The 20,571-nt window shown below is 34.0% G+C and overlaps 2 protein-coding genes across 4 annotated transcripts; both read right to left on the bottom strand.

Annotated features, from left to right (window-relative positions):
- Positions 1-3,432: 3,432 nt before the first annotated feature.
- On the bottom strand, positions 3,433-6,187 carry LOC145583297 (G2/mitotic-specific cyclin S13-7-like). 2 transcript variants are annotated; one of them, XM_081640525.1, is made up of 9 exons: positions 6,042-6,187; positions 5,404-5,542; positions 5,255-5,315; positions 4,939-5,166; positions 4,706-4,831; positions 4,356-4,604; positions 4,098-4,256; positions 3,829-4,007; positions 3,433-3,712 (listed from the first exon to the last, which is right to left on the bottom strand). In XM_081640525.1, the coding sequence occupies exons 1-9, from the start codon at positions 6,070-6,072 to the stop codon at positions 3,565-3,567; spliced, it is 1,320 nt and encodes a 439-aa protein (XP_081496651.1). In that variant the 5' UTR covers positions 6,073-6,187; the 3' UTR covers positions 3,433-3,564. The 2 variants fall into 2 exon arrangements, with proteins under 2 accessions (XP_081496651.1, XP_081496650.1); XM_081640524.1 differs by having other exon boundaries at positions 3,829-4,256.
- Positions 6,188-7,596: 1,409 nt separating this feature from the next.
- On the bottom strand, positions 7,597-14,462 carry LOC145583296 (stomatal closure-related actin-binding protein 3-like). 2 transcript variants are annotated; one of them, XM_081640521.1, is made up of 13 exons: positions 14,093-14,462; positions 12,917-13,215; positions 12,659-12,787; positions 11,587-11,679; positions 11,321-11,461; positions 10,986-11,054; positions 10,633-10,716; positions 10,283-10,463; positions 9,576-9,692; positions 9,382-9,440; positions 8,637-8,771; positions 8,066-8,215; positions 7,597-7,862 (listed from the first exon to the last, which is right to left on the bottom strand). In XM_081640521.1, the coding sequence occupies exons 2-13, from the start codon at positions 13,199-13,201 to the stop codon at positions 7,836-7,838; spliced, it is 1,470 nt and encodes a 489-aa protein (XP_081496647.1). In that variant the 5' UTR covers positions 13,202-13,215; positions 14,093-14,462; the 3' UTR covers positions 7,597-7,835. The 2 variants fall into 2 exon arrangements, with proteins under 2 accessions (XP_081496647.1, XP_081496649.1); XM_081640523.1 differs by having other exon boundaries at positions 13,963-14,099.
- Positions 14,463-20,571: the final 6,109 nt, after the last annotated feature.

The raw sequence follows: 20,571 nt of genomic DNA, 5'->3' as shown, positions 1-20,571 counted from the left end.
CACGCCGCACCATATTACTATAGAAACTGAACCAAACCACACCGTTTTAAATACGGTTTTTCAAAAGAAAACCGAATCGCACCGAAATTTTCCATCTTTTTCCTTTTTGCTCCATCTAATTGGTTATTCACTCCAACATCACCCACATTGGTTGACATTTTATAACATAAAAAACACAAGTTTTATTATTTTTTGGCTTTATATATAGGGTAGAATTTAGTATTGGGTTAGGCTATAATTTGGAAAAGGGCCATAATTCGGTTTGGATTTCGGTTTTTGGTTTTTCAAATCTTAAAACCAAAACCAAACCATATTAATTCGGTTTTGGGATTCCTCAAACCGGACCGAACCATATTCGAAAAAAAACCGCGCCACATTTCTAATTCGAATTGGTTTGTGGTTTGGTTCCGTTTTAAACCGTATTAGTTTCACCCCTAATTATAGGTAGTCTTGAGTTGAATTTTGGAATCTAAAACTCACTCTACAAATCGACTAAAAAAGCATTCGGATTTTTTTTTTTTTTTTTTTTTTTTGTTAGCCAAATAGCTATATAAATAAATGAATGTTAATATTTTCAAGAGCGAGGGTAAGTGAATCTAGATTGAGTATTGGAATAATGTGTTTGAAAGATTTGGGAATGTTTTCCTTGATTTGACATTACTATTGGCAGTCAATATATCCAAGAGTATAGCATTATCCTAGGCAATATTCTAGGAGCTAATTACATCAGTTACGCTAATATACAAGCTATAAACTAGGAGATAATTTCTCTAAAGATTATCTCTTTGACTAAATACAAAAATATGTACCATATATTTAACACACCCCCACAGTCGAAGCGGGAGGGCTACGGACGCTAAGACTGTCCCGGAACTCTTCAAATAAAACCCGCGGAAGACCTTTAGTGAAGATATCCGCTATCTGATATCGAGATGGGACATGTAGAACTCGGACCTCCCCCCGGGCAACCTTCTCTCGGACAAAATAGTGCTCAAATTAAAATAAGACGAGAAGTTACCGGAAGAGGAGGTCATATGAGATGTTGCACCGGTATCCATGTACCAAGACGGATCGGGTTGTTGAAGAGACATAGTATACATTGCCGCCTCGATATCTGTTGGAGCAAATGACCCGGACTGACCAAAAGAACTCGGATTTGCGGACTGCTGAACATAGGCCTGCTGAGGTCTTGGGCCCAACACACCAGGCTGCCTCATGTTAGGAGTGGATTGGGGTCTGGCCCAACCTTGAGTTGGGTATGGACAAGGGGGTATGGGCCAGGCCTGGTTATACCACCCCCAAGGAGAACTCGGACCCTGCTGAGGATACCACGGCCACTGCTGCTGCTGACCACCGTGCTGGCCACCATGGCTGCCGGTCTGCTGGTCCCGGCCACCACCCTTGCTGTCGCCGCCGGATTTCCGGCCACCCCCTGAACCAGAATTTTTCCGGCCACCATTGTTGTTGCGTTTGCCGGAAAAATTCTTGCCTTTGTTATTGTTGTTGTGCCCCGATTTTTCTCCATGAGTCGGGCCACCCTCCGTCGCGGCCACCATAGCAGACTCGGTGGCTGCCTCCTTAGCCAAGCCGGCTTCTTCTAAGGTAAGCATGGAACGAGCCTTGTAAAAGGGAGGCAGAGGATTACTTTGGCGAATTAACGTACCCACACCTCGGTATGGGGGAGTAAGACCACCAACCATTTGTAGAACCATTCTACTATCGGACACCGGAGCCCCAACATCCTTCAATTGATCCGCAAGGGATTTGAGACGTTGACAATAAGATGAAACATTTGGGAAATCCTCCATAGAAGTGGTGGAAAATTCTTGTTCCAAAGCCACGGCACGAGAGTGTTCATTATCTTGGAATATGTCACGCAACCTATTCCAAGCCTCCATAGCCGTTGAGTCGGGCTCAATAATGGTGTTCAATAAATCACGAGAAATAGTGGAATAAATCCACGATAGAACCGTGGCATCCAAGGTTGCCCATAATTCCTTCTCCGCATCCGTAGATGGAGAAGGTTGCTCCTTGCCGTCGGCCGGAGGGATGACATGATGGAGAACCTTGTTAGACCTTGCGTGAACTTTGAATAATTCCGCCCATGTGGAATACTGAGCATTATCCATCTCAAGAGTGATTGGAATTTTGCTATTAATATTAGGAACGGCAAGAGCCGGATGGAAGGATGACTTAGAGTCCCCCATAGACACTGCCGGTGAGAAGAAGAAGAAAAGAAAGAGAGGTAGAAGAAGAAGATATGGGCGGAGAACAGAGCTAGGGTAGCAGCGGAATTAGGAAGGATACCCTAGGCTAACTGATACCATGAAAGATTTGGGAATGTTTTCCTTGATTTGACATTACTATTGGCAGTCAATATATCCAAGAGTATAGCATTATCCTAGGCAATATTCTAGGAGCTAATTACATCAGTTACGCTAATATACAAGCTATAAACTAGGAGATAATTTCTCTAAAGATTATCTCTTTGACTAAATACAAAAATATGTACCATATATTTAACAGTGTTAAAGTGGAGAAAGTCTTGTATGAGTCTAAATAATAATAAAAAAAAATAATATAATTTTAAGTTAGTGAAAAGCTGACGTGATAAAGTCTGGATTATGGGTTTGCATCTGGGAATAAACTTACCTTAAGTTGAATAGAATAAGACCTAAAATCTTTAACAAGACTTAGGGCCTGTTCTCATTGACTGAACTCAGCTGAACTGAACTGAACTCAGCTGAACTGAACTGAACTCAGCTGAACTGAACTGAACTGAACTGAACTCAGCTGAACTGAACTGAACTGAACTGAACTGAAATGAATATTTTATAAGAGAAGGAAATTAGGAGCTGAACTGAACTGAACTGAATTTCAACGTAAGAGAACAGGCCCTTAAAGGCTAATAGTACCTCTATTGAGGACCACATTCTCTTTCAAATCCTTATTTTATACAATTATAAAGATAGTTGAAAAAAAAAATTAAATCTTAAGACATACAGTAAATTAGGTATAAGGAAATCAATTGACTAAAATCATGTTCATATACAATTTTAAACATTAGCTCAAATTTTGTTTAGAGTTTTTGTATATTTCAATAAGGCACATTTCTGGTTTTGGCTCTTGAATTATGTATTGTGATGAACATTTAGACAAGGAGCCCACAGTTTAAATGATATCCAAGCTCTCAACAAATTGAAAAATGACTTAGATAGAACAAATGAATCGAAGGCAAAATGCTCCATGATTTTAATCATCTTTAATTGAAACCAGATTGTAATTAAGCTGTTGTTACATCATGTTTAATTTGTCTAATTTTCTTATAACTTTTTACCATTGAGAGCAAACTCCAAAAATTATGGTAAAGCAATATATATAGCTGATAAAAAACTGCTCAACTATTAGATCATACAATCAGTAAAATTGAACTACAATTATTGTATATTGATGAGTTGTATAATCTTCATCAACATAAAGAAAAATCACACTAGATAAGTTTTCTATGCTGTCATCAGCAATGACAAAAGTTAATCTAAAGAATCATAACCGATCATCATCAAGCTATGATGAAGACAGAACCAAGAGAGACATGGGTGGTGAGCACAAAGCCACAGCACATTTCTCAGGCTTTGAGTATTTCTTGTACACAGTCTGCAGTTTGTGTCCCGGGGCTACTGAGTGCAGGTTTGCCAGCATCTTTGCACATTCCCTGAAAAATACCCAAAACACCACGACTTTATAAGTCAATCATCGATCAATAGTTGTATCAGCAAAATTAATTTACCAATGTACCATATACTATAAGTTATATGTCAAGGAAATTACATGAGTTGTGACTCTGAAAACCCGGTGTGAGTTCTGAGGGTCTCGGTCCAACCAGGTGTCTTGAACAAGGTAAGCCGAGCAACATAGACAGCCGAGGCAGCAACCATGGATGGGCAAAAGGAGATGGAGCCATAGTGCATCAGAGCAAGCTCAGATAGGAAGTAGACCAGGTTTTCCATCTGCCATAAGCATAAACAGGTCAGATTAAGCAGAACATTTCTACCAGAAGATGGACAGATACAGGCATTTGTTCTGAGATAGATACTCACTTCATCATCAGGAATTGAGGCCTTGATGTATCGCGAAAGGAAAACATATGGAGTAGGAACAGTTATGTACCACTCTAGCTGGCCTAGTATGGCCTTCTCCATTTTCAGAATTTGTTCATTGCTGTATGCCCTTTCTGATATGCTCACAAAGTCATTAACCTGAAACATTTACGAGAATTAATTCAGGGTTTCAAACTATGCTGAGGGGTAAGCAAAGTAGTGCTAAACAGCACAGTAAGTAATTTCTGCAGTAAGTACCTCAGGAGCCCAGATTTCCTCATACTTGCAGGCAATCAACATAGCACCAATACCCAGAAGCTGCAATTCTCTCCTTGGGACAGATTTCGACGAAAGAAACCGATCAACCAAGTTAATGGTCAGATAAAGGGTCTCAGGCATAAGCTCAAATCTGTTGTGTACTTCAATCAACCAATCAACTAAGATAGCCCTCATTTTTTCATTGATTTCGGGTTGCGAATGCATGTAGTCACAAGGCCGGCTTTCATTCTACCACCACAAACAAGAACAAATTCATCAATCCCTTGCTACTTACAACAAGAACCATGACTAAACTAAAGTTCTAAAAGTGGGTTTTCATAAGATTATACCTCTGCTATCTTATAGAAAGTGTAGATATCTTCAACATATTCAACCACAGCTAACTCATTATCAACATCACATGCATCAATGTCAACTACTTGTTCCTTTGGCTTGTTAGTCAGACCACAAGCAGCCTATAATCCCACCAAAACAGCTTATTCAAAATCCAATGTAACAGTGTTTTTACAAGTTTAACATTGAAAGAAAAGTCTCAAATGTCAGCAAATTAGTCCAAATATACCTTGCTCCTAGCAGTAAGTACAGCAGTCATACTAGAAACCTTCTTCTTCCTATAACCAACTGATCTTTCATTCTGAGTCACCAATTTCTCTGGTTTCTCCTGTTTCTTCTCTTCTGTATCAGGGCTTATCTCAATCACTTCCACTGGTTTCGGTATCGTAGTCGGGACCGCCCTCTTCGTTGGTGGCTTTGGCACCACCACTGCCTTTCCTGCCACTCCTGGGGCAGCCTGCAACATCAAAAATCATATCAATATCATCCCAATAAAAAATTTCAACACCCACACAAAAAAATTAATGAAAATGCTATTATTAGACCTTCTTGATCTTGTTATCTCCACCAGCCTGTGCATTAGCAAGTAATTTGGCCCCAAAACTCCTGTAAACAAAGATGCATAAATTTAGGGTTTTGAAAAAAAAAAAAACAAAAATCAATTATACAAAAATTCAATTGATTTGGGGAAAACCTTGTAATGGGTCTTTGTAGTTTGCCTTCAACATCTCGAATTGTAACAAGATTACCAATATCATTCAAAGCTTTTCTGTTCCTGCCCTGTCCTTCTGCTGCGTTCTTTTGCTTGATTCCGCCATCATTATTACCTTCAACTGCAAAATTATTTCTTGAATATTAACTTAGGGAATTAATAAAGAACTTTATCAAAAGAATAAAATAAAACAATGAAACCCAAAAAAATATGAGGACGATTAAATTTTGGGGCACAATTATAAACCCAGAAAATCAATTCGACAATTATCGAGTTCCAGATCCCAAACATTCAATTAAACAACAGGCAAATGAGGATCGAATCGTTTAAAATCCACGAACCCAGATAAATTATTTTAGAAAATTGAAAAGGTGAAGATTACCCAGAAATTTTTTCGAACACAAAACGATTTGAAGATGACGATATTACAAATACGATATACAAAAGATGGTGATTGAAACCTTTCAACACGAATCAGAAAAACCCAGATGAAATTTTTTACAGAAAATTACCCAAAAATCATTGAATTCTTCTGGGTTTATTCAACATAAACAAAACCAACATCAAATTGAAAGATCAGAAATTGAAAGAAGGGGACGAGCGGAGAGATAAAGACGTACCATTTTGAGGAAGAACTACTCTGGAAGCCATGGATTTTAATGGAAGAAGAGAGAGAGAGAGAGAGAGAGAGAGAGAGAGAGAGAGAGAGAGAGAGAGAGAGAGAGAGAGAGAGAGAGAGAGAGAGAGAGAGAGAGGATCAAAATCAAATCAAGAAAAAAAAAACGAAACAGATTAATTTGAACTTCTCTGTTTTCCCCTCCTTTTATTCTGTTGTTATAGAAGGGTGAAGATGAAGAAGATGGAGAAACTGCGACTGTGAATTGCCCTATTTTGTAAGATGAGAGCCAAGGTGCTTCTTTCTAACGGTCATCTTATTGTATTTGAAAATATAGCCGTTGGGTGGCTTCTTTGAGAATTGAGATCTCTAAACGAAGAGGGCATAAAAAAAAAAGGGCAAAAATGAACAAATTAGATTTTTTTTTAAGGAAATGATAAAAACAATTCATTTGATCAATTAAATAACAGTAAACAATTTCCTCAAAAAAAAAAAAAAAAAAAAAAAAAAAAAAAGCCAGTAAACAATAAAATATGTTTAAATAAAAAAAAAAAAACAAAACAAGAAAGTATGGACATTTTATTAGAGTAAATCAATTTCCACCAAAGAGGTTTTTTTTTTTTTTTTTTTTTTTTTTTTTTGATGAAGAAATCCACCAAAGAGATTAAACTTTGGAAAAAAGAACTACTCGTACAAACATACTCCGAGTAATTTGAGTAGTATAATTACTTGTACATTTTTTTTTTTTTTTGAAGACATAATTACTTGTACATAATTCAGGTGAAAATAACAAGCTTTGTTGTACTCTATTTTTTTTTTTTTTTTTTTCTTGATTGATTCAAATGAGGTTACAAACCGAGATAAAGGGAAAAAGCAGCAAAATAAAAACAGAACAAAGAAACACCAGAAAAACTACCTACGGAGGTACGAGACGTGGAAAGGCCACACCTGGAACATCCTCCTCTAAAATGCGCTTAAGTTCTACCGGAATATTATTAAAAACATCTAATTGAGAGTCTGTAACTGAGGATGTTTTGTGAAAGTGGTAAAGGAACTCAATATTGTGACCTTGTGAGTAGTAATTTATGGTTTTTTTTTAACTATATTAATTTACCTTTATTTTTCCATAAAAATACGTTAATGTTGTTAATTATATATTCATTGTATTTTTTTTTAAAAAAAATTTCATCCTACATTTGTAAGTATGTAGGGGTGTAAATGAACCAAGCCGGTCAATCAACTAATTGGAGTTTGAGCTCGGTTAAAGCTCGTTCATGTTAGTTTATTTGATAAATGAGACGTGCTTAAAAAAAATTTAAAGGTCGTTTAATAAATGAGATTGAACACGAACGTAGATATGCTTATAAGTATAAAGTACGAATAATTTGAACATTTTAGGGATACCCCCACCTCTTCACTTAATATACGAGTGTATAGAAATAGTGTAAACATATGAAGTATAAACCTTTGTGAATCAAGTGAAAACTGGGCACTTAATATACGAGCATCATATATATATATATATATATGTAACATATCTATATCAATAAGAAAGATCACAACCAAAAAATTAGGCAAATTATAAAAAACAATGCCTAAGTTAGGGTCGCAACCAGATTAGTGGAACTCAATACAAGCCATTCTTCTATCTGTATCATCTAAAGCACACAAATATACAACAAAAATAACACACCAAGAAAACCGTAACAAAAAAATCTAGGGGAAAAATCAGGTTAAACTCTCATACGGTCCAATAAATGCTTTGAGTTTCGGTTAGGCTTGATATTAGGCTTTGTCATCACTCATCAGGTCCAGCAAGTACGACCTGTTCGATCACAATGAAAAAAATATCAATGGCCACTAGATAGTAGATACACTCCCTTTATACACTTTCATAAACACGCTTTAAAGAGAATATACTTCGTAAGTTGTCACAATTGAAAACACAAGTAAAGCGAGGGGGATATTGTTACAGGAGGAGATGATTGTTTGTTTTGTTATCTAAATGATCGCAGAGTAGAAACTTACATGACAATCAAGAGCATATTTTCTTGCGATCATGATGGCAGCATTTCTATCTCTTTCTGTTTCGAATGTCAATACATAGGAAAGCCCCTTCCTTGCTTGCCAAAACAATGATTTGGAAGCAGCATTACCACCACCTCTTACACCACATAGCTGGACCAGAGAAAAAAACAGAAAGATTGTACATAAATGAAAGTTGCATCAGTAGAAGGGATTTATTTATTCAGGGAGTACTTGGAAAACAGGTTTTGCACTGCTAGCATACTTTCGGACCACTCTAGATCCCTCCTTTCTCCCACTCCTAGGTAACCAAGTAATGGTGGACATGGATGTTTATATATACATGTCTGTCAAAATACAGTCATTGCAAGATTTTATCCATCGGTGATCTCATGCATTTTCCGCACATGTGGGTAAGAATTAATGTGGTATGAGGATTGCAAAATATATGGAAGGAAATTACTCTGAATCACTATTCTACATAATTTTTATAGTCATTGATGCAAGATCATTGTTACTACTAAGTAACTTGGCTGTAATAGGCAACAAAGACTACTGATGCAAAATCATGTACCTGCATTGATGTAGAATAAGACTCCCTGGTCTTATTTATCCATCCTCTACTAAGTTTTATTCTCGATTTTCTAACATGAAATACATGAACAGAATGCGATGGATAATCATGTCCATTCATTTGCGATATCACTACCTGCATAGATTAAAACACACATTAGCTACTACAGCTAACTTGCCTAATTGTCTAATTATGAACTTTTTTGTACAAAAAGAAAGAAGGGGCTGTGAAGATCTTTATGTTAAAAGGTCACATTAGGATACCAGTATGTGATATACAGAGATGTTAACAACATTATAGTGTCGCTGCTCCTTAACGAGCAATCATTAAAAGGTTCCCTCACTACATTTATTGGTGGTAATAAAAATAATTTTGTATGTAAAATTTGCAGAGAAAGCCCCATGGTAATGCAAATTTTTTTTCAATTATCTCCCAAGTATGTTTGTTGCTTTGTAAATTTCCATCAGCACTTGTTACCTTATTAGAGGTGGTTTCGAGTGGTAATGAATGGAAGTTTATGAAGAGAAACATATAAGTTGAGAGCTGTTATCATGGTCAAATTGGCCATTGTCACGAGACTTCACTGACAAATTTACCATAATCTCAGTACCATTATTGTCATTTATTATCACCCATCAAACAGGTCCTAAAAAAATAGCTCATTCACATTCAAAAAGGTTGCAGCAAATAAAGACTTTCCTATCAACTAGTAGTATGAACCAAATAGGGAAAAGAAATAGCATACATGAAATTCAGCATTGGACCGCCGCTGAAGTGATTGCACATGGCCTGTCAATCCAGGAGCTGCCACAAAAGTGATAAATATCTTATGGGTGAGAGACTAAGCACTCATGTGTGTGCCTCTTTGTGAGGGAGAGACAGGGAGAAAGGGAGAAAGAGGGATATGGAGAGGAAGGAAGACTGGAAGAGAATACGAACCAGGGTCAATGGGTGCAACTGTTGTCACTGAAATTGTCTGAGTATCGGAAACAACATCAGCTCGCAAAATATTGCCCACATCTAAAGGTTCCGGTGCATAAATTGGTTTGTTGGCACCTAGAAACAGAAGTAGATAACTAAGCAAAATAACCTACAAGATTAGAGAGCTTTAGATGAAACACTGAAATTGCCAAATCATAAGTAGCAGAAATCAACAAGGTTTTTTTTTTAAACTTTCAACTTCGTATCAAAATCAAACTGAACCCATAGAGTCACCTTCGATAAAAGAGAAAACAAGATAAAATGAGCACAAAATAGAGTGATTTCTCTCACGAATTCACAAGTAAAATTTTTAGAAATTAGATATGAAAAGGCCAAAACCTAACATATTTACATACATTCCTATAGAAAACAAAATGAATTTTCTAAAGTAGTGTGTTCTAAGAATATACATGATTCAAACTACTGTCATCAGAATAGTGTTTTCTGTAACTACATCGGTAATAAAAGGTGAGAGGAGAAATAATCCTATTAGAGATATTGCCTGAACCACAATTAGTACAAAGACATTGCAGAAAGACATTAATAGAGAAGAAACATCATTTAGCTCAGACAAGCTGAAGAGAAATGCAATAAAAAAACACAATTATAAGATCTTGGTAAAAAAAATGAATCACATGCAGGTGATGGCTATGGTAAATAGTCACCTGCTAGTATCTTGTTATGGTCACCCTCAGGTGATAAACGGAACCACTGAATAGAGCATTTTGAAAGATCAGGAGCATTATTGGCACGGGGCCTGATCCTAAGACATGAACCTAGGGTTTGAGCACCTTCTAACTGGTACACACATAGTCTACTTTCTTCTGCCCTCTTGGTCATGGCCAGCTGAGAAGCAAATATAAGGTCAGGAGCTAAATATAAGGTCAGCAATATGAGCTAGTCCAAAATATCTTGATTGTATAAGCCGAAAATAAAGGATAATGTAACAAAGTAAATCAGAAGGTCTGATTGTCATTTAACTGCAAGAGATTTGAATAAAGGAATATAAATAAACCTCTTTTTGAAGCTTAGCCGAGAATATAGATTTCTCTCTAAGTTGAAGCCTAAGAGCTCGAAGTTCATGTTCCATGTCCATCACCTATGGATGAAAAGCACACATTAATATACAAGGTCAGGAGCTAAATAAACAGGGAGAGAAAAGAGCAGGAAAGGGGGAAACCTGCAGGAAATATTAAGGTAAAATATGCAAGAGCTGTGTCACTTACAATTTACAAACAAAGTGTTTTTGACGGACCGATAAGATAAATTAAAAGCCAATTTAAGGTATCCTTGAAGTTATTATAAATATATGGTGATATAATTATAGATCCTTTACTAAAAGTACAATAAAATTATGTATTGACACACCTTGCATGGCTGATGATTCAATTTGATTCGTCTAGCTTCCTGAACCTCCTCCACCAATGTCTCAACGTCCTTAAATAATCAAGATCAAAACAACAAAACAAAAGGTTAACAGCTTTAAAAGCCAATTTCAATTGACCAGAGTACTAAAATGTAGAAGCTCGGTTCAAAGTACTTTTGCCCCTTCAAATTAGACAATATTACAGGATTCCAAGGTAATTATATGAGCATCCATTTCAAGTTAGCTATTAGCACCAACATTTTAATTCAGGAATATGAAAATCAGATCTTCTGATAGTCATATAAGTAACTCCGAAGACAGACAACCTTTTACAAACCTGCTTTCCGGATGTTTGAGCTAGTTTTTCTTCTTCTTCAAGAGCTTCCCCAAATCTTTGTACTACAGCTCTAGCACTCTCAATTTCAGCACAAGCAAAGGATCTTTCCTGGTTTACCAATCTTTTGGCATCTTCAGAAGCCTGTAGATGAAACCAAGAGATACATAAATGCCAGTTCTGTCCCAAGAAAATACAGTGGTCCGACTTTCTGAATTCATAAAATTGCAGAGGTCACAGTCAAGTCCATAGATTTTACAGCCCATCACCTGCTTAAGAAAGTTTGCCAGCTTCTTGACCTCAAATTTCTCTTGTATTAACTCTCCTTCCTCTTGAGTTAGCTTAACTGCCAAAGCTTCCACCTGTGGAAACGGTGTGTAACTTGAATAAAGCATACAAAATAAAATTTAGACGATGGTAAATGATACAAATTTGCAGCTTGCACAAATCAGATGAACAAAACACATCAGGTGAGGGTGTGAGGCAAGGCAATATGACTATAAGACAGCCATATATCACAGAATATATTGCATGTTAAATCTACAAGCTATCTCAGTTTCCTTAAATGTTTTAATTATAGACAGCTACAGAGAAACAAGAAGGAAAATTTTGTCAAATGCTGAAATGCGAAGATAGCATGACCAAACAGTTGAAGTAGGAAATTTTGTAGCAAATACAAATAATTTCCACAAACAGCACTACTATGAGTAGCCCTTCTTACCAAAGAAGGCATGGTTCCCTCAAATAGGCAAGGGCCACTGCTAGCCAAGGTTTAACTTTTTTATAACTCCAAAAGGGAGTTCATTAACACGATATGATAAGGCTCCCACACATGGGGAAATCGGAGAGGGCAGATGTAAAGAGCCTTTCCCATGTATTTGCAAAGGGAGAACCTCTTAGTATCACCCCTAAAATGCCACAATTCCACTAATAACCCAAGTTGGCAAACTCTAAGTAGCAGGCACTTAAAGGACAGAAGTGCCAGAAAAAGGTCCCCAAATGCTTATCCCTATTGACATATACGAAGGCTAATAAATGGACCACAATAACCTGTGACTTCATAACGACATAGAAATCCCTCAAGATTCAATTCTTATACTTCATACAAGTATTTAGTATAGGGTATAAAGTTTCAGATTCTGAAAAATCCAACCATGAACCAGCAGATCAGAAACCAATTTCCCTTGTTTCACAGTTAGCAGTTCTCGTCCATTCACTTTAGCTTACAAACACCTCAACGATGAACAATGTTGGATCAGATAGCTAACAAGAAGCCGTCAAGACAAGTTATAAAGCTCAGTAAGAAACCAATGTTTTTAAAAAAAGATACAGAGGACTAACCATAGAGATAGCTTTTTCTACATCCTCCTTATTTCTACCAGCCATACACCCTTTCAATGATTCCAAAGCATCTCTAAGTTTTTTCAAAAGAACATGTCCCTCCAAAGAAGCCGTCTCCCTGAGTTTCGCCTACAAAACAAACAATGCCAAACATCAATAAATTTGTTGAAATGCAATGCCTTTAGTTCCTTACAAGAGTTATACCACTTCAACAAACAATGCCAGACAATATAACATAAGCAGCTACAAGCCAATAACCTCATCTGATAGCTTAGCTGCAGCAGCTAAATTCTTATCAAATTTAGTAGCAAGATCTCGGACTGATAGACGCTTGTGTTGCTCGGCTAGTTGCTCGGTTTCTTGTGTAACAACCTCCTTGAGGGGCGGCGAATCAGGATTAGGCTTAGGCTCTTCTACTATCTCATTGTTGGGTCCAATTTTATACTTTGGAAATCCATCAGAAGGGAAACTAACATCAGCTGATACTGATAAAACTGCATCATTCTGCACTTCATACTCAAACTCTGGACTCACCCTTGTCATTGTAAATCAGGGTTCTGCACAAAATTAACCAATAACCCTTTAAACTACAAACATTTTGCAAAATCATACTGTGACATTTATAACATCAAATCTTTTCAATTTTTGACCTGTCCCATAATCTAAAGTCTAATTTGTTTCTACTCAAGCAAAACTAATTATGAAAATAATTAAGATAATAACATTATAGACACTTAAGCATGATTATCCTCAGAAATCTAAAAAAATTTACCAGCTAACAAGATATTTTCCAGAAAGGATTTCTGAAAAAAAAAAAAAAATAATAATAATAATAATAATAATAATAATCCTACTTTGATGAAATAAAGCAGATTAATTAAAAAATATAAACATAAAGCACTAAAGTGTTAATTACTTGCAAGTTAATAAACACCTTTTAATATTACATCAAAATAGGAAATTATGTACCAAAAATTAAAACTTGAGTCCATAAAAAAGCTGGATCATCAATTTAAATTAGAACTAACAATTTACAAATCATGCCATCCACCCCATTAAAGAAAATTAATAATACATACATGCATGATGATTCATACATACATACATACACATTAAAACAAATTAGCCACAATAAACCCAAGTAAAGTATATCAAGCAAACCGCCAAAAATAATCTCTGAAGATGCTAACTGAAAAAATCAGTCACCCCATTAAAAAAAAAAAATTAATAATAAATATGAAACCGGCCTAGATAGGCTATAACGCCTAGAGAATCAAGTGCAAGTTCAGTGGTAGAGTTCCCACCTTTAAACCCGGGTTTGATTTTAATCACCCGAACTTATTGTTACGATCCCTCGTCTAGACGGTGTCGTAACAAAATATTTAACATAAGACCCGACCCTAAAATAAACGAACAAGGAAAAAGAATACTTACTAGGATTAGTAGCACAATGTAGGAAAAATCATGAAAAAATGTTATATTTGGGAAGAATAATGTAATATATGAAAAATAACAAGTTTAATAAAGGAGGATATAATGTTGAAGAAGTGCTTTTAACAAAGCAAAGTGAGGAAAAAAGGAAAAGGGATGAATGCGAAAAAAGTGTGTAATTTTGCTGGGTTTTCTTTCTTTCTTTCTTTCTTTTTCTAACGACTTAAAATAAGTGTTGATAAATTACGTTTCTTTTTCACTTTCATTCTTTTGTTGGAGAATGAGGGAGAAAATTGGAAAACAAAGGCTGCTGTGATTTCACGCGCTGTACAATTGTGGGACCATCTTGCTCGAGGTTGGAGGGAAGAGAAGGTGTAGTGAATGAGAGTGATTGATGCTTTCTTCTCAGTTATTGAGTGAATGTTGAAGATTATACTAGGCCGTCGAGGTGGCCCGTGTTTTGGGGTTGGTTAGGCTCGGCTCAGTTCATTAGTAAGTACAGTATTTTATTCATGTTTTTTTTTTTTTTTACAAAATATTGACATACTCACATGGTAATACGGTGTGAATCATATTATGCATGCCTCACGAACTTGTTTGTTCATAGCGGGTATTGTTGCTTCATGAATTGGTCTACTTTGACCTAGTGTAATCTTGATTGATTTGATATAAGCAGCTTGAAGCATGCTTAGTTCATTGCCATTCAATTCTCTTTAATTTCCTATAATTCTTTGAATACTTAGCTACTGAATAAAAAAAATTAATGAATTAATTAAAATAATAAATAATGAGATTTTTTCTATAGAAAATAGAAAGAAAGACGTTGTAATTGAAAGAGACATATGGTGAACGAATATAAATTGAAAGTTTACTTCCTTTTGTTTTCTAAGAATTTCAATTGTTATCACTATCATTTCAAGTTACACTTAACAAGTATGTGCAAGAAGTGTTCATGTTTGTTGTATATATTTAATAATTCTAAATAATACATATTTCATTATTTTCATCTCGATAACTCATCTAAAATATATACTTTAACTTTTATAAACTTTGATATTTTTTAATTTTTTTTTTCTTTTTTTTTGTTGTTGTTGATAATGATAAGGAAAAAGGGAACATATTGAAAATGATATGTGAAAAGCTATCAATTTTCCATCCAATTGCTTTCTTCAACAATAATTATAATTGTGAGTTGTAAATAACAAAGTATATTAGTTCACGAGCACATCCAATTGGAACTAGATTATATAGAAGCAACTAATTTATGGATGCATATGAAATCTATCTATATGAGGTGACCTGTTTTTGAAGATGAAGCTTCCCTATTAATATTCAATTAAGCATATACTAAGTATTATTTGTATTTTAATGGGGTTGTTGAGCTTATTAGCATTGTCCAAATTGTAATCATTACAATTATAAATCCGTGACACGTAATTAGCCAGTTCACTGGCCAATTTAAGGATTTATCAATTATATTAAATGGAGTAAGCTCAAAGTATGATGATGCTACTAAATCTAATATATATTTTTATTGAAGATGTTATTCTCTCGTATTAGAATATGAAGTGAAACAAAGAAAGTCTTGGTGAAGAGAAGATAACATAAATTCAATTTCACCTCAAGACTATAAAAATAACTAATTAAGCAAATATGTTACTCTGTACTATACTGTTGTCTATTGGTTTATACTCGTATTAATTATATATGTTCTCCTTTTACAACAATATAAAAGGATGATTAATAAACTAAAGAAGTATTAATAATTTTGTTAAAGCTAAAATTTTGCTCTTAACTTTTAGCTTAGTTTATGCAATATTAGGTAAAGCTCATTGAAAGAGATAGATACTAAAAACAACTTTTGTGATTATCGATCACATGGTTTTTCCATAAGACACAAAAATGTGTTTATTGCTAATATATACCGAGTACTTGTGTTGTCAAAATATGTGTGATAATTATCGTTAATTAGATGAATATAATACATACATGATTATGACTTTAGTTTAAGATAGATGACAACGATTGATTGATTTAGACTCAAAAATTGCATAATATATAATATTAATATAGTAGATTAATTAATAAATAAATTAGTTAGTTGAATAATGATGATTAGCTAATGGGAAAAGCTAGAGTTTGGCGAATTACTTGTTATAGCTTCTTTTCTTATTTATTTTAATTATCTTAAAGGACTTCTCTTGCGCGCCGTCTACAAATTGTTGCACTTCAAAGATTCCGCTTGCTTTCTTTGTTTTTGGGTGGAAAAAGGGTATGAATCTCATAGACTCTTATCTAGATTAGATAGAGAACTTTTTCAATTGAATCCTAAAATAAAATAAAATTCTTGCATGCTTAATGATTCTAAAATGCGTATACAGTAGTATGGTAAATTATTTTAAATTGAAAATAGTTGTTAGAGTACCAACTTAACTAAAAACTTAAGTTGATGATTAAAGTTCAAATTGGTTTTTATAATCCATCAATTCTGATAATACTATTCTTCACGTAAACAAAATATTGATATTTGATAATGCTATTCAATCTCTCAATACAAAGTAAGTATGTGTGACTACGTTAATAAGATGCCTAATGTAGATAAGAGTTGTCAAGTTAGTTTTCTAAGTTTCTAACATATACATAATTGGATTATACTTGATATAAGAAACTTAACTCCAGTTATAACTCTTATAAGTGATAGAGATCAAGAGGAAGAACGAAAATGTTACAAATATTTAGCGTATGTAATATAATTCTTATGAGTCCATCATCCGGCCCATTTACCTTGTTGAATTGAGAATTGAGACAATGCGATAATTAATTTTCTATCATAATGGGGAGGGGGATTAGTTACTAACGGTATGCATGATAGTTAACACAATTAAAACGAACATTAGAGATGCATGGATTGTGATTTGAGAAGAAGAATGGACAAATCATAAAGTCACTATTAATACCGACATACACAATCCACGAGCGGCTATCACATGCAATGTTAGGTCTCAGGTGTTGACTGATTTGCATTATTTTCATACAATATTACATGCAAATACAATTACAATTGGACTAAAATCTTTGATATATAAATCTAACGAAAGTTGTTGTTATATCATACTTCGTATGTGATATATATGGGTCCATAAATTTGGCTTATAGTTTCTTTCTCGACAAGGATATATCATATATGCATATTGTACTAAATATACAAATAATAATAATAATGTATCTTCCAACTACATGCCAAACCACCAAATCCAAGCTAAATTAGTTAACTTCCAAGAATTGATGTTTTACCTTACTTGCATGTTTATGATGATGAGTAACTTCTCCTTACTTGTACAAGTATACGATTTTTTCCCACATGTAAGATGCACAATCCTGGAGGTTGATTGGCTTGTTAATTTTGGATCCGAGAAAACTAATATCTATAAATACATTCATTTTTTTTTTATTTTGTGAGTACTTTTTCTTATCTCAACATTAGTGACAATTATTTAAAGTTTGTGTGTGTCGATGAGGCAAACTACTTAATTGTGTTTTATTTTAGTATTTACAAAACGGAAGAACCTATGCCAATGATTATTACTTAATGTACCATGTACACATACTCTTTATACTAATGCATTTTTAAGGCTTAGCCTAAAGATAATAATAATTTGGTTTCCTGACTTGAAGGTTATGACATCAAATCCCACTAAGGACTCTTTGGAGGTGAAATTTCCTTATTCCTGACGAATTTCAACCTAATAGGATCAATTCTCATCATTTGTCCTTGTGACTGATCTCTAAACAACAAAAGATTCGAGAGCTACCAATTTAAGAAGGTAATATTACTTACTACTATACTTTATATATAGAAAAAAAGTTAATAGATTGAAGTTAGGACTCATCTAAACTTGATAGTGCAACAAAGTCATCATTGAACAATAATATATGTGGAAAATAATGGTCTATGCAAATATTTGCTAAATAACCTAACAAACTTGACAATCTTACAAAAAGTAAAGGTGAAATATGAATGTAAATGAATTTGGTCCAACTCCTTGAATAAATTGGATTCCATGTGTAAATGATTACCTAAGTTGGCCAAAAAGGTAGCCTAAGTAGCTAGCACTAAAACGCAACAAAAAAATAGATATTTTCTAAGTTGTATAATCCACTAAGCAATCACAAATTGACACATAGACAAGATATAAGCATATTCTCTTATAGCATATTACCGTGTAAGATTGTGGTAAGAACTACCAAAATAATTAGGATATATAGTATCTCCAATCTTCAACCTACCCTTATTTTGTAGGGTGTAAAGGTGCAATGGTTAGCCCCATTAGTTACAACAGCAAAATTAAATGCTTAAAAATTGTAATACTTTTTGGTTTAATTTATTGATTGCTTGGGTTTATGAGGGGCATATGGTAGTTGATATTGGTGAGATTAATTATCTCTCATGATTAATCAATGTCCCACAATTAATTTAGTGTTATGCTAATGATTAAAGTTAATTTTAATATCCCAAACTAATGAAACTTTGAGTTTCTAACTGACCAAACTACACCATTATATTAGGGATGAATCACAAACTATTTCTAAAATATTACTCAAAGATGCCAAAGGCGAGAGAGCCAAAAGCAATAATATTAATCACTACTTGATTTATGATTAGGGTTAGGGTAGAATCTGTTATATACACCCGGGTATACCGTACACCCAACAAGTTCTACTCTTCATTTGATGATAAAATGAAAAATAATCATCAAATTGAGAACAAATACTCATGGGTGTACGATACACCCGGGTGTATATAACAACCTCTCAGCTTAGGACCGGTTGGAAATTTGGAATTGTGTATATATAGAATTTCTAGAATTGGTCATTTATAATGTTTTATTATTATTTGTTGGCCACATTCCATAATAAATTTTATTAATTTAGGGCTTGCTATCTTCAGCTTTATTTCAATTCAGTTCATTTCAGTTAAGTTCGGTTCAGCTCCAATCAGTATGGCTGAGCAAAACTACCCGAAAAACCGAAAATCTAAAAAACCGTTCCAAAAATTAGGGTACCCGATCCGATCCGATAAGCATTTTTTTGCTTTTTTCCCCTACATAAATCTATTTTTTTTAAATCTAAACTCTTACTTTACATCATAATTACTTTATAATATCAATTATTAGTAATATTATTAAGTTTAATTATCATTATTGGATATCTTATTGGGTACCCGATAACCGATCCGAAAATACGGGCACCCGAACTTATCGGTTTGGGTTATGGATATCACTTTTAGGGATTTTGGTTATCGGATACCCGAATCGTTATACTAACGGTACGGGTACCCGTCCCATGCTCACCCCTACCAATCAGTTTAGTTCAGATCCTAATTTCATTCTCTCATAAAATCTTCACTTCAGTTCAGTTCAACTCAACTACAATCAGTCCAGTTCAGTAAATCAGAACATACCCTTAGAATCTGTAAGGTATCATTGTAGTTTTCTGTGTTTTGATCATTTTTTTTTTCCAAAACTATATAATATGTCATAATGAATAAAAAATGGTCAAACTTATTAAATCATGACAATTATGACAATTGTTGAAAAAAAAAAAGTGGAAATTACTAGTTTCTTATTATTGATTTTTTCAATTAAATAAAAAAAAGGCGAAAATTTGAAAAGAAGAAGAAAAAAAAAATCAGATTATGCTAGAAGCAACATCAAATTAAATTGACCATCTATATAGGAATGTAGAGACTATATGCCTATATGGCAATATGGCATGAACAAAATCAAACATGTACTAAAAGTCGAAACAAATAAAATAGTAATCTCTTCGTGTGAATATGATAATCATTCTCTCAATCTCTTTAATTATTTGAGAAATAGCATAATTTCCTGAAAAAAAAAAAAAAAAAAAAAAAAAAAAAAAAAAAAAAAATTATAATAGATAGATCCTTCAATATTATAATCTACCAATACCAATCATAGTAAAGGTAATGACAACAAATTAAAACCAATTACAAAAAAATTAATGTTTCAAAATGTATGACAATTTATTTGGATATTATCCTAAGATATAGTAACGTGATTATTATCATCTTTTATCAGCAAAATTAATTATTGATTACAACAATAATAATCAACGAAATTCGAAAAAAAGATACAACAAGCAACTTCTAAAAAAGGACAAATTGTCTAACTGTAAAGTATGTACAGTGGCCGCAGGTTTAGAGATAGATCTAATTATCAAAGTTGCGAGCTAAAGTAGGTACCATTGTATGTACCAAACCAGGCCACTTTAAGTTCTATCTTTACACATTGAGCTCGATCAATAATGGAACAGAATCTATTGCAATTTCAAACTATTAAATAAATTAACAATTCGGTAAGGATTACTCCAGATATAAAGTATGTTTTATTGTGATAAGATAAGTTTAGGAAAATAAGTTTTCATAAGAGTTATCAAAATATAACTTATAACTAAAATTC

Source organism: Chenopodium album, chromosome 15 (assembly GCF_948465745.1).
Source record: "Chenopodium album chromosome 15, dcCheAlbu1.1, whole genome shotgun sequence".
In the NCBI taxonomy this organism is placed as follows: Eukaryota; Viridiplantae; Streptophyta; class Magnoliopsida; order Caryophyllales; family Amaranthaceae; genus Chenopodium; species Chenopodium album.
This window is presented reverse-complemented; position numbering and strand designations above follow the sequence as displayed.

Coding starts and splice junctions, on each gene's coding strand:
- LOC145583297 (XM_081640524.1), bottom strand. CDS start 6,072: ATGGCTTCCAGAGTAGTTCTTCCTCAAAATG. Junction 4,257..4,355: donor AGGAAATCTGGGCTCCTGAG/GTACTTACTGCA, acceptor TAAATGTTTCAG/GTTAATGACTTTGTGAGCAT. Junction 3,713..3,828: donor TTTTCAGAGTCACAACTCAT/GTAATTTCCTTG, acceptor GGTATTTTTCAG/GGAATGTGCAAAGATGCTGG.
- LOC145583296 (XM_081640521.1), bottom strand. CDS start 13,201: ATGACAAGGGTGAGTCCAGAGTTTGAGTATGAAGTGCAGAATGATGCA. Junction 11,462..11,586: donor TGGCAAACTTTCTTAAGCAG/GTGATGGGCTGT, acceptor TTTCATCTACAG/GCTTCTGAAGATGCCAAAAG. Junction 8,216..8,636: donor CTTATTCTACATCAATGCAG/GTACATGATTTT, acceptor TCTCTGGTCCAG/CTATGTGGTGTAAGAGGTGG.